General features: G+C 45.6%; 2 protein-coding genes across 5 annotated transcripts; one reads left to right on the top strand and one right to left on the bottom strand.

Annotated features, from left to right (window-relative positions):
* On the bottom strand, positions 1-6,833 carry klhl15 (kelch-like family member 15). 4 transcript variants are annotated; one of them, XM_085417424.1, is made up of 9 exons: positions 6,493-6,818; positions 5,374-5,461; positions 3,518-3,656; positions 3,223-3,411; positions 2,926-3,150; positions 1,596-1,757; positions 1,251-1,460; positions 850-1,040; positions 1-762 (listed from the first exon to the last, which is right to left on the bottom strand). In XM_085417424.1, exons 1-9 carry the CDS (start codon positions 6,551-6,553, stop codon positions 3-5), a joined length of 2,025 nt encoding a protein of 674 aa, XP_085273550.1. In that variant the 5' UTR covers positions 6,554-6,818; the 3' UTR covers positions 1-2. The 4 variants fall into 4 exon arrangements, with proteins under 4 accessions (XP_085273550.1, XP_085273553.1, XP_085273552.1 ...); XM_085417427.1 differs by adding an exon at positions 3,954-4,094 and having other exon boundaries at positions 2,926-3,411; positions 6,493-6,544; XM_085417426.1 differs by adding an exon at positions 3,986-4,094 and having other exon boundaries at positions 2,926-3,411; positions 6,493-6,544.
* Positions 6,834-8,347: 1,514 nt separating this feature from the next.
* Positions 8,348-15,927, top strand: eif2s3 (eukaryotic translation initiation factor 2, subunit 3 gamma). The gene is made up of 12 exons (XM_085417483.1): positions 8,348-8,497; positions 9,513-9,576; positions 9,656-9,783; positions 10,985-11,106; positions 11,313-11,407; positions 11,668-11,826; positions 12,358-12,492; positions 12,577-12,671; positions 12,765-12,909; positions 15,007-15,176; positions 15,266-15,438; positions 15,546-15,927. Exons 1-12 carry the CDS (start codon positions 8,429-8,431, stop codon positions 15,607-15,609), a joined length of 1,419 nt encoding a protein of 472 aa, XP_085273609.1. The 5' UTR covers positions 8,348-8,428; the 3' UTR covers positions 15,610-15,927.
* Positions 15,928-16,546: the final 619 nt, after the last annotated feature.

Here is a 16,546-nt window from a genome sequence, read left to right as displayed (position 1 = left end):
CCTCAGCTGCAGCGTCTCACATGCTCTAGCACGTACTCTGGGAAGTGCAGACTGCACACCTGCAGACCGTCCAGTTTGCAAGGCATCCTGGGATACTCGTCCTCCTTCCACTTGTTTTCCTCTGGGTCGAATGTGAGGATGGAGTCACTGTAATGGCCGTTGTAACACAGACCGCCCAGCACCATGATCTGCCTGTCCAGCACCGCCACCCCGTGACCGCTGCGCCCGATGGGCATGGAGGCGAGGATGGTCCACTCGTCAGTCTCTGGGTTGTACACCTCCGTGGACGGGCAGCCCTGCGACTCGAAGGACGCCCGCAGGATCACGCACACGCCTCCGAACACGTACAGCTTCCCGTTGTGAGAGATCATCTTGTGGAAGCAGCGGGCGTAGTTCATTTTAGATTTGTTCTCCCAGCAGCTGGCGTGGGTGCCGGGCAGCAGCGGGCCGCGGCCAGCGCGTGTCCTGTGTGAGTCCGACCCGCCCGCGCTCCCCCCTCCGCCCCCACCTCCTGCTTCCCGGCCCGGATCGAACACGCACACCTGTTTGGAGGTGGAGGAGGAGGTGATGCCGCCCGTGATGTACAGTTTCCCGTTCAGGACGGTTCCCTCGTGGCCGTACTTGTTGACGGGGTACGGGTCCACGAACTCCCAGCGGTCCTCTGTGATGTCGTATCGCTCCGTGGAGTAGAAGGTCTCGTCTCGCGTGCGGCCCGCCACGGCATAAATAAACTTTCCAATGACGCCCACGGCGAACTCTGACCTGCGAACGACAAACAAACAACTCAGAAGAAGGTTGGCGAGGAAATCAGCTCTTCACTATGCAGCCATGACCTCGGGCTTCTCTCACCTGGGCACAGACATGTCCGCCATGCGTAGCCACGAGTTCTGTCGAGGGTCGTAGCGGTACACTTTAGAGGAGGCGTGAAATTCACCGTCGGGCCCCAGCTCCTCTCCGCCCAGCAGGAAGGCGAAGTTGTTGACGATGGCCAGGCAGTCGGGTCGCAGCGGCACCTGAGGTCCCTCCAGCTCCCACCACACCTGAGACACAGGTAACCAGTTAGATCCAAACACTCCATCCTGAACTTTAAAGGAGGATTACAGGCTCAGCGAGGCAACTCGGAGATATTCTCCCCAACAGCCGATGGGACGAGGAGCGCTCAGAAAGGGAGGCAAGATAGACGTGTCAGACAGGAAGCACACAAAAAGGTACAAGCATGTAGCCAATTTTGTACGTAAACGAGCGGCTACCTTTGGACGCTGCAGCAGGAGGATCTTGCTGTTGACCATGCTGTGGCCAATCATTCCCCTGAACACGGCCGTCTGCGGGCGGACGGAGCGGATGCGGTTGGAGCGCGTCTCCACCAGAGGCTGCTGGTTGACATCATGAAAGTAGCTGAGAGCCTGATCGACCTCCTGCCGCAGCTGCCTGGAGTAACGGTAGAACTCCGACGTCTTCACCTGAGTGGAGGAAAGCTGTGAATTATGGGGCTGGCTGTAGGCTTAACGTTGCTACGGTGACCTGCGTCGAGCCAACGGAGTTCAAAAAATGAAGGCGACCGCCCCCATTTACGTCGGTCAGAAAGCAGCGCTCACCTTCTCAAAGATGTTGGCCGGGGTCATGAGACAGAAGCGGATGGACTGCACGATGGTGTCCGTGTGCCTCCAGCGCCGCCGGTCGTGCCGCAGCCACGCCTGCACTGCTTCGTACAGCTCGATTTCTGGGAAGCGACTCAGAGCGTCGCTGTTCAAGTACGCCTGGATCAGACACAGAGGGGCAGAGCAGGTTTGTTGCCACTGCAACTTCCACAAACACTACAGAGACCACAAGAGATCAATCCACAGCAACTAGAGAAAACAGTGCAGATAAGAAAATGCAATACAGCAGAAAACATTAAGGCATCTCTGGAGCATTTTCAACAAAATATTACTCCCAAAACAGAAAATCCATCCCATCAGAGACCTGTGCATGTGCCCGAGTCTCTGCAGGTCTAAACCTACGATTACACGTAAGCTTTAAATTTCTATTCTATCAAATGTCACTGAGCAGCTGCTACATCTCAAAGTAATAATCTTCCTCTCCCGTCTCTTTCTTACACCTCCTCTGCCTCTCAGGGAGAACTTCTTATTCTCCACATACGTCTCTGCACCGTCAGCTCACAGAGAGGCTGTGATCACAGCTGCACACTCTGTGTTTGCTGCTTTGTCTCAGATTAACTAACACTTCATAGGAATGAATTCAGGTTATGTTTCCACCTCCTTATTAAAGCTGGCTACATGACTTTACTGACATCTGCACGAATTAACACATAACAGGAACGAGAAGGTTAAAAAAGGACTTAAACAGGACCGTGGAGGCTTTACTTTGGATTAGTTTGACTTTAACGGTGAGATTTATCCACCATGAAACCGCTAAACTCTCTCGTTGGTATTTACCGACAGCTGCTGCATAAAATGCACTTTATGAGTACTGAGAACAGCAAATGTGCCTTTAATTTGCTCATCGCTTTTTCCTGAACCCCCCGGGAAACATTTCTCTTGCAGTCTGGGCCATTTGTACCTCACTAATGTATTTGCATTTTTCTTTAAAACACACACCAGGAGTCAGACAGCCCAGGACTGTCAATAAAACACGCTCCTATTAAAGGTGTGAGGATGCCTGCAGGAGTGCAAATTAAGAAGAGTAAACACACATTTTCAGATGAGTTTTTTAAATCAGAAAGAAGTAAAACAGTTTAGTTCCAGAATCTTTCTATAAATAAAGATTATAGTCGATCATTTTATCAGTTTAGAAACGTCTTTCTTTGTCAAACTGACTCTAAACTGTCGCTTTAACAACTTTTCCTCAGACTTCATAACAAAGAAAAGCGCGACATACAAGCACGTTTTGCATTTATAGTTAAAATCTGCGCTCGTTTGATCAAACCTGCAGTCTCTCGAGGCTGAGGTAGGACAGGAAGTCGGGTCGGCTCATGAGTGGGACAAAGTTTTCGAGCAGGAAGTTGTCGAGCTGCTCCTGGACGCCCTCCACGCCCACGCTGAAGTCCTCCAGGAGACGCATGACCTCGGCGCAGTTCTCAAGGCAGATCTTAGCCAGCAGGAAGGAGCAGCAGAACTCCACCGCCTCCGTCAGCTGGACGTACATGGCCGCCTGCGGGGAGAGGAAGACGCGGATTGAATTTTGAGGCTCACAAGGAGCTCCGTTGAACTGCGTGCGAGTTACCTGCAGGATCTCCTGCACCGTGGGCATGCTGAGCTCCAGCGAGCCGTAGTACATGAAGCGGAGAATGTGGCCGAACCCAGCAGCCGTCAGCCCCTTCATGTGGATCTTGTCCTGGTCCCGCTCCCTCATGTCTGCCGTGAACATGACCCGGAAGTAGTCGCTCTGGGTGGCCAGCAGCGCCTTGTGGGCCTGAAAGTGGGAGGAGCAAACCAAACGGGGTCAAAGGAGGAGAAAGGCCAAACCTAGAGTCATCCTTCAAATGGACCATTGTGTGACATGTGCTGTAGTTGCGTACCTGGAAGTGGTGCTCCTCGATCAATAGCGTGACGTCCAGCAGCAGACGCTCCTCGTACAGCGCCCTGAAGCCCGACGACACGCTCCCATCGTGCACCTGAGACAGGTACACCTCCACATCCGCCCCCGACATAACACACCTGAAGGCGCGAGCGAGCCAGAAGAGAAGCGTGAACGAGGAGAAAGGGATGAACCGTGAGGAAATGACAACCACACGAAAATCAACTGAACACACAGAGAAGAGACGTCTCTCCAAGGACACAAAGGTGCTGAGAAACAGTAAGCGAGGAGCTGGAAGGTCGTTTAAAGGGATATTAAAAAGCTTTGCACTTCAGCCGCCGCGCACCAACTGCAACACACCAGCTGACGGAGAAGAGAGAAAACCCTTCACACGAGGCACACACAACACAAACACACAGAAACTCACACGTGCTCACCGAGAACGTAAACACACACGCAGCACACTCACCTCTGATTGGCCACGGGCATGTCAGAGGGGGTTGTCCGAGCCAATCAGAGGACAGTGCCCCTTGTGTCCAGCAGATGCTAACAAAGTCCCTTTTCTGAGCGTCAATCACCTGGACGACAAAGCCAACACAATTAAAGCGTGAACGCCTGCAAACTTCCACCAGAAACATGTGATTTACAATCAGAAATCATCCGTATGCTTTTAGTCTCATTTCAGCAGTTTAGTGTTCATATACATGATCAACTCAGTGCGTTTACTCATCATGATACAAAAAATATAAATAAAAGTTGAATGGAGGTAAAATGATGGTGGGATTAAAAGAGGATTCCAGTTTATTACAGCCTGCATTTTGTTTTTTGGGGGGAAATCTTGGAGGTTATCCACCTCAGGAACAGGCTGGCATGGAAATCAGTTGTATTTAGGATTCTGTTGGTTACCTGCTGATTATCCTCCAAGATTTTGCTGTCAGACTCTGATAACTTCATGACAACAATCACGGTACGAGGCCAGCACCTCCAGCTAGCAAGAGCATCACCTTTTAAAGGTCTAGTTGACTAGTGATGCACACCGTGCCCGTTTCTACTTCCTCTGCTCTCAGTTTCACTACATGTGACCTCCTCACAGACCGAACAGGAGAAGAGAAATCCCTCCAAACTGATGCTGCTTTTAGCTACGTCAGCTCTTCTGCTGCTGACGTGCAGCGAACTCATACGATACCCTGATGTAGCTTTTTGGGTCCGAACTTCAGTCTAAATATGAGATTGTGTTCTTTCCCCCTATTTGAAGACACAGATGGTAAAAGCTCAGACTCTGGGGTCAGATATAAAGTTATTGTTTTCAAGAGATGAAACCAAAATAACCCCTGAATTTAAAACCACCCAGACTGTAATAAACTGGAATTTAACAACCAAAATAAAGATCTAATTAAACACCAATACTTAAGAAACAAATGAAAATGAGACGTGGAAGAGATTCAAAATATGGGAAGGACAGAAAACTGAAGGTTACTTTTGTAGGAGATGGAAGCTATGGGTGACAGGAATAACAGCGTGTATGGGAAAGAAACGTGGGAAATAACCCATCGAATCACTATTACTAGCGATTTAAGTTCGGTATTTCAGTTAACTACAAGTATTGTTATTTTTTCATCATCTGTACATGAAGAAGTGGAAATAAATCTGATAGAATAACTTCTATTACTTCTAAAGCATTAAAAATCACTGGTATCATAGCTAAATTTAAGGAGCCAAGACTTTAACCTTTGACCCCTCGCCCTTCCCCCATCACATCCTAAAACTCAGCGGCCGAAATGAGGCAGATGGTCTGGAGGAGGGCAGCGTGGAGATAAAAATGTATATTTATGGTGCAGTTCTGCGTGTTTGACGTACCTTTTGGAGCCCGGGCGAACAATCACAGGCTTCGACGGCTGAGCGCTAAGGGGCCGCTCGCATTTCCTGTGTTTGTGCTTGCCTGGTTCTGACGGGAGACAGAAAAAGATGCTCTCAGAGACAAAGAAGGCTTAGATGAAGAGGATACCCATCAAACAGTCCACGGTGCATTCAGGGCCTTGTAAATCACAGCTCTCGTGCACAGAAGTGCTGTAAAACACACATCCTCTGCAGTTTACATGAATATTTAATTTACTGGCTCTTTGGTAAGAGTTTCACCTGTGACAATTTAAAGGAAAATCCAACGTTAAAGCGACAAGTACTGAACAGATACATTCGTTTGTGTGAGAGGTGTTTCTTCTCAACCTGCTCTCCAAGTCAGGTCCCACGTGTGCGTGCGTGTCCCAGTTTGAGATGTTTTAATTATGAAGATTGAGATTTTTTATTATATTAATGCTTTTGTGAATATGCCAAATGTCTTCCGCCTCTGAGAAATGAGGATCATGCTAAGCTACTCTAGCGGAGCTGGAAATGTGTGTTAAGGCTAAATTGTTAACGAAAGTTGAGGCTTTGTTTAAGCTTGTTTGGTACCATAGCTGATTAGTCCTGTCAGCACTGCTTTCAGGGAAAACGGGATGTAGGCAACAGAAAGCAGCTCGCTGAATCGGTCTAGCCTCGTTTTCATCTCTCTCACCCGGTGGCTGACCTCACCTGGGTCTGCCTCCAGGTGAAAAAGAAAACATCCGCACACTTGTCACCAAAATAAGCCTCCCGCTAATGTGTTAAATCTGCACCAACACGCGGTTTAAATTGCCCTCGGTTTCCGTGTTTACTTCTTCAAACAGCAGCGGGGGGACAGCTTGCTCCGAGCCGCGACTGGAGCGCCAAAACAAAGGCTAACCCTGGCGGATAACGGTCCCCACACTCGGCTGTACTGACGGAACATGGCGGCGTACATTTGTGGAAGATAAAGGAGGAAACCGTCGCAAACTGAGCGGATATTTCGCTCCGTGTTTGGCTAAACTCGCTGTCACGACTCCGAGTTGGAGCTACAGGGGCTCCGACAGCTGCTTAGACCGGCGGAGCCGCTTTAGCTTAGCCTGAATCCAGCCGTCTCACCTCGGCGGTGCGAATCTCCACAACCCCTCTTCGACCAGCCAGCTCTGGCTCCGTCGGACATCAAGTTGCGAGTTCGATTCCGAGATCAAGAAAGCGGGTGGCAGCGTTGCACTGCCATGTTGGCATCAGCGTCCATCTGCCAATCGCACAGACCCCCCACACGGAGCTAAATTAAACGGGTAAAAAGCCACAGCGGACCACAGGCTCTGCGGACGCCATTTTCTGCACCGGCGTCATTTCCCTTTTGGGCGGAACTGAAGGGCGTAGTGCGGCGCTGCATCAAAGATCGTGTATTTACCAAGAGGAATCACTCCAACGAGAAAGAAAAAAATCCCTAAACATAGCCGGTTTGCGATGATGGCTAACTTACTCAAACCACGCACGAAGAGAAAAAAGCACAAAAACACTTAAAAGGATTTTGTCTTTAAAGAGATGCTAAACAGCCCCAAAGTTATTGAAAATAACTACGCTACACACTTTCACATGAATAATGCACTCACATAAATGTACAAATGGTTAGTCCTCAATCATCCAGGTAAAGAATTCCCAGAAAGTTCACTTTGTTCATCTGGACGTCGTGTTTTCACTCATCAGCGTGACTTCTTCGGTGCATCTGCATAAGGACTGAAACTTGGTGTCAGTTTCATCATCGTTAACATACAAATTATGATGACCGTTGATCAATGACCACGAGTACCATTCACGCAGAGTGGGGAATCCACTCTGCGTGAATGGCTTTAATCACAGCGTTTTATCTATCACACAGGAATCTGCACATACATGTGCACCGAATCTGGGCCGTAGACGAGTTCAGAGCGTCCCTACAATAACTATATTAACAGAACTAATATTTAATCGCTTAAATAAGACTTTGTTGTTGGGGCAGAAAGAGCAGATCTAATTTAATGACACAAATCAGTGATGCAGATTTAAAACACACTTTGACTAAAATGGAGAGCAGGAATGAGAGAGAGAGAGAGAGAGAGAGCAAATAGAAACAGGCGTGTCTTATAATAATTTTTATAGGAATATATTTTTGTTATTTTCTAGTTGAGTGAGGAGGACGGAGAGAGAGGACAGAGAGGTTATACATGAACAGGAGAAATGAGGGAGCAAATAGTGAAGTTAGCTGGAAAAACAAAAGTTATTTTTCACAGAGTAGTTTTTCATGTACTTCACTGAGGCTTTGTGTGTTTTCCAGTAGGACACTTAAAAATGCCAGCGGACATCCTAAACAGAACATATTGATATGAATGTTATTTTACAGGATATTTCACTCTAAACAAGGCTGAACGGGATGGCTGCCACTGCACAGATGTGACGGACTACAAATCTATTCTCCACTCCTGAAATCTGGGTACATAATTGCTATAGCCTAACTAACGTCTCCCCATATCAGGCTTTATGGCGTTTTTTTTTTTTAACTTAACCGAACTACTATAAAATAATAGTAATCCTACTCAGATAGACCAAACAGCCAGAACTACACAAAGTTAGTCAGATGACGTAACTAAATCGCGACGGACCCGTCACATGGATGAACGTACACTTCTTTCTTAAAAGAGGACTATAAATTTGGGACGCATGTCTGTTTCCTTGATGAGCAGCTGTTAATGAGATACGAACAGCAGCAGTGTGCGGTTATTAAACTGGTTTAAATTTACAGCAGAAACTGAGAGCCGCTCCGGTTGTTGCATCAGCCCTCGAGAAAGGACCCAACTACACTTTTACTTGGGCGGATCGCTTAAGTTTAAAATTATACCTGGAAGTTACCGCTAAAAAAAACCCTTCTTCTAAAGCTGTAATAAATTCTTCCAGGCTTCCAGGCAGTAAAATTTATTTTGTCTGAAAACATTTTAGGCGAAGAGGAGTGCAGGTTTAATCGATAGATCAGGCATTCGGCCGGGCCTCCTTATTCATTCCCTTTTCTTTCAAGATGGCGGGCGACGAGTCAGGCACAACGCTCGGTCAGCCTCACTTGGCCAAACAGGACCTCAGTACTCTGGTAAGTGTATGTATATCGTGCTTGCAACAGTGTGGTTTTACGTTGGCGGCTGTCGGTGGCCCGTTGATTCGGTAAAACGGTCACAGAAGGCCGGGAGAATAGTAACGGATACCGGTGCTGCGCCACCCGGCACATGACGCAAGGGCCCAGGCTGGGCGGAAAGCTCAGACCCGTTGCACTTCCAGCCCGAAATACAGCGTTATTTCAGCCACATTTAACACGATTCACACGTTGAAAGACTTACTTGATATTCATAGTTATCAGCGTTATTGAAGCCTGTTTATCCCGGTTTAATTTTAGTTAGCTCCACGGAGTTAGCTCCATCTTTGCTAGAATCTAGAAAATGGTTCTTAATGTTTAGTTCGGCATAAAAACACCTTTATAAGCTTACATCCTTCTTGTTAGTCCAAGCTGTAAAAAGCTGAAGCTTGTAAAGCTTTCATTCTAACTCATTGGATTTACATTGTTATAGCTCATATTCTCACCTCTTATATAAATGGAAATTGGTACCAAAAGATGTGGGTCAAAGATACGACTTTCAGCGTGTTTTCGTGTGTTTATACTAAATAACATTAGTTCAACATAAGTTCTCGTTAGTTGTGACTTACCGAGATGAGAACAAAACACTGCGTGTAGTGCTGCATGTGTCCTACAAGGGAAACAAAACCTTATTGTTTAACTGTGATCAGGGTCCATTAAAATAGTCCTGTTTTATGCTCTTCACACATTGTAGTCGCCATCAAACTCTTTTGTTACCAGACACAGTCATCACCTGAAACTTTGCTTCTTTAGACACTCCTACAATAAAATTCCCAGTGATTTCTGTTATAATGTTGGTAAAGTAGAGTACTTGAGGGATTGTTGCTGTTCTGTGTTGCTTTATGAGAACCATCCCGGGTGGTTTTGTTTCCGCCTGTGAGCTGCTCGTTATTCTTTGGGATTAAGCACGCCGCTCGCTCTGATGCAGTGGGTCCTGGCATGACGAGTCATTAATCTGAATTGTTCTCTTTGTCAGGACGTGTCGACCTTGACACCTCTCTCTCCGGAGATCATCAGCAGACAGGCCACCATCAATATCGGTATGGGAGACAGCTGATCGGATTCGATGTCTCTGTAGAGTTTGATAGACGTTTTGACCTCCGCCTTCTTCTCTCTTAGGCACCATCGGTCATGTGGCCCACGGAAAGTCCACAGTAGTGAAAGCTATTTCTGGCGTGCACACCGTCAGGTTCAAGAATGAGCTGGAGAGGAACATCACCATCAAGCTTGGATATGCCAATGCTAAGGTGAGGGAGTGTATTTTCTCAGATGTTTGTGTTATTTTTGGACCTGAGTGTTTGAGATTAAAGAGCAGTGGAAGTTTGTATGTTCAGGATTTACTCTTTCAAACGTGAACTTCCCCGTTTACAGGCGACAAATACAAACACATTTAACTTTATTGTCAATCCAAATTGTTTCCACAGGGAACGGTGCATTTGCATAAAATGTCTGTGATAAGAGAAAGCCTGTAAGAATGCTGATTGTGGGTTCCAGTTTCTCCAGGTTGGGAGTGATTAAAGCCATTTATCTCAAAGTCTAACACCATCTTTGAAAGAACTGCTTTGTTTTACTCAGTTAAAATGATGAGATTCTGTATGAAATCGAACTTCTGGCTCATTCAGAGGCCTTTTTGTTGGTTCAGAGTTTAAGGGTTTAAGTTGGAATTGGAGTATAACTTAATATCCCAGGATACCCACAGCGAGAGGTGCATGACCTGCTGAAACGACGGGTATGATGGGGTCCAAATATTGCTGATTAAACTCTGCGGACTGGTAGGATTGAAATCTGCAGACCTCCTTCTACATGTCACGGTTTTCATGCCTTAAAACGAGCCTTTGGTGGGTGAGAAAAGCCCCCGTCACATAGGACTACATTCTGGTCTGCAGTCCTCCAGTAAGTGCTCAAATTTGGTGGTTTATAATGAGGAATACACTTTATTTTCCTTATTGACCACTGGTTGGTGGGCGGTTGCCAGCTGATATCTAGGTCTGTGTGAGTAATGCTTAAACCTGATCAATGATCAGCTCAATCATGGAGTGTTAGTTTGCTTATTTGGAAAACATCTAGGTGTAAATAGTATAAATGCTAAATATGCGTAAACAAATGACACCCAGATGAAATTTTCTGCTTTATAATTTTGCTGATTTTGGTTTCCAAGGGTTTCTCTACATGTTGACACCAGGGGGCGGCGTAGAACATATGGAAGAACTGTTGGTTGTGCTGTTGTTGTTCCTTTTAGCTTTGAGCTTGAGTCACAGAGAAGAAGTCAAAACAAAGATCGTATTTGTAGTCAAGTGAAACTGAGCGCTAAACACAATAAAAACTGCCGACTGCAGCTGCTGTGTGTGCTGAATATCTCAAACGTAGCTCTGCCCCCTCCTGAATGAACGCTGGTTTACAGATGCTGATGAGGAGTTCACGTTTTTGCTTCTCTTCCACACGTCGTAGGTCTACAAGCTGGATGATCCCAGCTGTCCCCGGCCAGAGTGCTACAGGTCATGTGGCAGCAGCACTCCAGACGAGTTTCCCACAGACATCACTGGCACCAAGGGCAACTTCAAACTGGTCAGGTAAGACCTGAACAGGCAAAGCATTTTATCATTAATGCAGAGGCTGAACCTCTGAATCCTCAAACAAAAAAACAACTTTTTGATGGTGAACTAAATGTTTTCGGGATCTTTTCTGTTCTGGAGAAGAAATTGAATGTTTGAGCACAATAGAAATAAAGTAAATGAGGGAAAATGAAGGTGACTGTTGGCTGTCTTCTTCCTCACAGACATGTGTCGTTCGTGGACTGTCCCGGTCACGACATTTTGATGGCAACTATGTTGAACGGAGCAGCCGTTATGGACGCAGCTCTCCTGCTGATTGGTGGGTCTCTGAAAACTTTGATTAAGCTGAGGTGTTATGAAAGAGTGTTTCGTCTTTATTGCACTGTCACATTTCCCCTTAATTGGCTTTGTAGTGGCGCTAATCAGGTAACTTATCCCTGTTCAGATAAAGAGGAGGTGGATATAACAGACCATGCTTTTACCAGGATTAATGACATTAGAAAGTCAGCATCGTGCTCATCTCTGACTCCAAACATTAAAATTGTCTCGTTGTGTTTTTGTGTCCTCTTCAACTGCCAGCTGGGAATGAGTCGTGTCCCCAGCCCCAGACATCAGAGCATCTGGCCGCCATTGAAATCATGAAGCTGAAGCACATCCTCATCCTGCAGAACAAGATTGACCTGGTGAAGGAGAGCCAGGCTAAAGAGCAGTATGAGCAGATCCTGGCCTTCGTGCAGGGTGAGTCAGCCCTTTAAAGATTTTGTAGCCCATTTCTAGAATTTCAGGTGTGACGGTTTAGCAGTTTTACTCAACTTAGCCTTCGTATTTTACCACCGTTGTTTCCCAGACTTTAACTTCTGGAAAGGAAATGTCACTTAAAGCACCAGGAAACACTGCAACCTTTAATATAACATGCATGCATGTGTGGTTTTTATGATAGAATAATTAAAAAGTTAAAATGATACAACCCACTGGAGCTTTAAACACTTTATTTAAGCAGGGTTTACAGAATTTACACTGTCCAAACCCTGCGTTAGTTCTGTTGTACATATATGTCAAAGATATATATTTTTTAAGTTAAGTTTCACTTCCATTTAAGGTTTGAAAGAGCAAATGGAGGATTTATTTATTTTTTGTATGTGTTTGAGGGTTTTCTTTCCGTTGCTGCTCGTTGCCCCTTTTGAAACTCCCATGCCACGCAGCGCTCTGCAGCAAAAACACAATTAGATGAACTCTGAAGTGAAAATGCTTTTAATGTTCCTCCTGCAGGCACAGTGGCCGAGGGCGCTCCCATCATTCCCATCTCAGCCCAGCTGAAGTACAACATCGAGGTGGTTTGTGAGTACATCGTCAAAATGATCCCCGTGCCCGTCAGAGATTTCACATCCGAGCCCAGACTCATTGGTAAGACGAGTAAAAACACAAACATTGATTCTTTTATGTAAGTGTTTCGAGTTTTGTTTTAATGTTCTGTGTTTTGTGTTTCAGTCATTCGATCCTTTGATGTGAACAAACCCGGCTGTGAGGTCGACGACCTGAAAGGAGGTGTGGCCGGAGGAAGTATCCTTAAGGGTGTACTCAAGGTAAGAGTGTATTTATCAGTACATTATTGGTGATTTGAAGCAGTGTGAAGTCACAAACGCCTTACTCTGCTCTGCCTTTCTCTGCGTGTCCAGGTGGGTCAGGAGATCGAGGTGCGGCCAGGTATTGTGTCCAAAGACCAGGAGGGAAAGCTGATGTGCAAACCCATCTTCTCAAAGATCGTCTCTCTGTTCGCCGAGCACAACGATCTGCAGTACGCTGCTCCCGGAGGCCTCATCGGTAAGAGGGCACTCTGTGCTCTCGTGTTACCTGACTGCACTGTAAATGCAGTTTTATGCTGTAAAGAGAGAAGCTGGTGATCATAGTGAGAGATGCATGTTTCAGACAATCAAAAGATTACATATGTGAGAAAACAGCGAAAGAGTCGAGTTTAATCTCTGGCTTCTTTTTACTTGACAGGAATGCTGGTGTAGGCTATAGGTGGTAGGTTGGGTTTGTTTTCATTGGGGGTTTTTTGGTAGGCAGATATGTAGGTTGAGGTTTTTTCTTTTTGTTGTATTTTAATTGGTTGGTTTTTAGATGGTACTGGCAGAGTTTGTGGTGGTTGGTTTGTTTTAATTGGTTGGTTAGGAGGTAGGCTTGTTGATTGGATGGTTGTTTTTATTGGTTTGGTAAAGGTTAGGTTGTAGAGCAGGGCGATATGACCATAAATATTCATCACGATATACATTTGAAATTTTGCGATAACGATATAACTGACGATATAATTGACACTAGACAAAATGCTTTACAACTCCACAACTTTATTAGTGGGAAAAAAACCATCAGTGTATTTTCACTTAAACAAGCAGCTGTTTTATCTGCATTAAAGTTATATAAAACTGTAACAGTGCAAATGCAAATTCTTTGCTGACAGTTTAACCAAAAGGCATTTCCAGTGGAAATTGGCCGACATATCCTCAGCATAACCATGTAGAATATCCACAAAACTTAAAAAGAGCTTATACACACAATACGGTAATATTATGTTGAAGCACAGTACGTATCACTCCGCGAGGCTCCGCCTACGACAGCCGTAACAACCCATCAAGCGGTGCGGCTTCGTAGCTCAGCAAAGTCGTACTGAAACATGTGACAGATTTTCGAGCGCCGTGCACATAAAATCGTTTCGAGGTCAGTAAACACAACCAGAGTTCATACATAAGGCACACGGGATTATAAGGGGCTCTGTCAACTTTCAGAAAAATCAAAGGATTGATTTTAAGTGCGCCGTATATTCCAAACAACACGGTAATAACGACGGCCCGCTAGCATGCGCTACCATAAATAGTGCTTTGTTGTGTATCTGACGGACGGAAGCTAAACCAGTTCCACACCACTGAAGTTGCAGCATTTTTACAAACCAGTTCTGGTTCATCTGTTTCATTCAATGAGCCGCTTTCGCTCTTCTCATTCTGCGTAGCCACCATGTGCGTATGTAAACAAAGGCACTGCGCACGCGCATTTTACCCATATTCTATCGCCATATTTCATTTTCTAATCAACATTACACCGGTATCACCGTGAACGGTATGATATGGCCCGGCCCTACTAGGTTGTTTTGGTTGGTTGTAAATTGCTTGGTTTTCTTTTGGGTTTGGAGGGTTAGAGTTGGGTTGAGTTTTAGTCGGTTGGTTATTAGAGGTAGTATTAGTTGGGTTTGGGTTGTCTTGGTTGGTGGGTAGATGGGTTGATTTCCTATCTTTGGTGTTGGTTAGTTAGGTCTGTTTATTTTATTAAACCTCTTAAAAAGACTGCAGTACTGCAAATACAGATTATTAAAAACACACAACAGCTTTTATAAATAAAAGCCAGAGTACACACACATGCAAGCTGCAATACTACAAGATACAAGATAACAAATATAAAAAACTGAATTTAAGAAACGGCGGTCCTGCATCTGTTCTTACTACCAGAGGGTCAAAGGAGCCTCCTGCTGATAAACCCTCTCGAGCTGTTTTGGGTTGTAACGGAGATTTCAGAGCCAAACTGTCCTGTTTGGCTTCCTGGTGTCACCGGCTGTGATGCTGCGCCAAAAGATGGCCGCAACAAAAACTGCTGTATTTTTTTTAAAAGAAATGTTTCCTCAGGAAGTAGAGTTACATCTGTTCTTTACTGTAAACAGCCTTGGTGCTACATCACCAGTCCAGGTGAACACCCAGGTATTTGTAGCTCCTCACCGCCTTCACTTACTCTCCCTGCATGGAAACGGTGTTAAGCTTTGACCTGGTCCTCCCAAAACTTACCACCATCCCCTTCATCATGTTTGTGAGTTGGTCACTACAGCACCAAGCCAAATGGTGGAGAAGTCATGAGTAAACTATGTGTTTTGTGCAGGTGTGGGTACTAAGATCGACCCGACGCTGTGCCGAGCAGATCGTATGGTCGGTCAGGTGCTAGGCGCCGTCGGAGCGCTCCCGGAGATCTTCACTGAGCTCGAGATCTCCTATTTCCTGCTCAGGAGGCTGCTTGGAGTCCGCACAGAGGGAGACAAGAAGGCTGCTAAGGTGAGCAATGCCTTGTGGGAAAGGGAGGAAAGATGTGTGAGCTTCTCAGACTTTGGTATTAACAGCCTGACTGTCTTCCTGACCTGCAGGTTCAGAAACTGTCCAAGAACGAGGTGCTGATGGTAAACATCGGCTCGCTGTCGACAGGCGGCCGTGTCAGTGCGGTCAAAGCTGATCTGGCCAAAATCGTGCTGACTAACCCGGTGTGCACAGAGGTCGGAGAGAAGATCGCTCTGAGCAGACGTGTGGAGAAACACTGGCGGTAAGAGTGAGGGCGGAGATGTGTGTGGTGTTTGCACAGATGTTTCTGGCTCCAGTGTCAGAACACGCCTCCTGATGTGTAACTCTCTCTCTCTGTCTTCCTTGCAGTCTGATTGGTTGGGGACAAATCAGGAGAGGCGTGACCATCACACCCACAGTGGACGACGACTGAGACTAGCAAACGCATGGCCATCACACTCTTCTCTTCTTTTTTGTTTTTTTTATTTTTATTTGTTCCCCACACGGAGGAGGGAGGGGAAGTGAACACGGACATATCGGCGGTTTGAAGACGCTTCCTCGCTCTGCTCCTCTTCCTCTGCAGCGACATGCAAAAGTCGTGCTCTGAACTTCTGCTTCCTGCTGGAGATGAAGGAGGACCCAGGAAGGGAGGAGGCGCTTCAGACTGTCGTAACAAAACTCCAGAAACCAGTTTGGAGATGATCTGTACTAACCTCAGATTACAGGTGGAATAAAATCAATTTGGAAGGAACCAGGTCGTCTTTGAGCATCATTCTTGCTGTTACAGGGAAACTCAGAGATGAAGTTACTTAGTGGATAAGTTTTAATTTTGTCCAAATTGTAATTTAAAAAAATGCTTTTTTTTTTTTTCTTTTTAAAGATTTTTGATTGTCCCCCTTTTCTTTGTTTTATGTGATAATAAAATTAAAAACTTTGTGTCGTCCCAGAGAGCTTACAAATTTAAAAAAACGACAACAAACTATTAAAAGTAGACACTGGTCTATTCATTGTGTGAATGGCTGTTAGAGGTCCGAATTAAATTTAAAAATAAAACGTCATTTTGCCCTTTGAAATTGCCGTCAGGGGTTGAAAATACCCCCGAGGTCAAAAAGCGTTGAAAAACGTGTGGGAGTAAGTTTAAAAGCCATACAAACTATGCAGAATTAAATATGAACAGTTTCTTAATGCTTTGAACCATTAATCGCACTGATGAATTGCGGGGATTTGTTCAACTGTATAGAAATCCTAAAATCTTAATCATTGTCAAGCGAGTTCTGAACGGTTCGACCTCCCGCCTCAGTGCAGATGCTACAGATCGTTAGAATTGCTTAAATTACCCTTTAAAACCTAACAGTAGTATATTCCATACA

The sequence above is a fragment of the Rhamphochromis longiceps genome, linkage group LG9 (assembly GCF_057381845.1).
Source record: "Rhamphochromis longiceps isolate RC_006_pf linkage group LG9, R_longiceps_female_GT1.1, whole genome shotgun sequence".
Classification (NCBI taxonomy): Eukaryota; Metazoa; Chordata; class Actinopteri; order Cichliformes; family Cichlidae; genus Rhamphochromis; species Rhamphochromis longiceps.
This window is presented reverse-complemented; position numbering and strand designations above follow the sequence as displayed.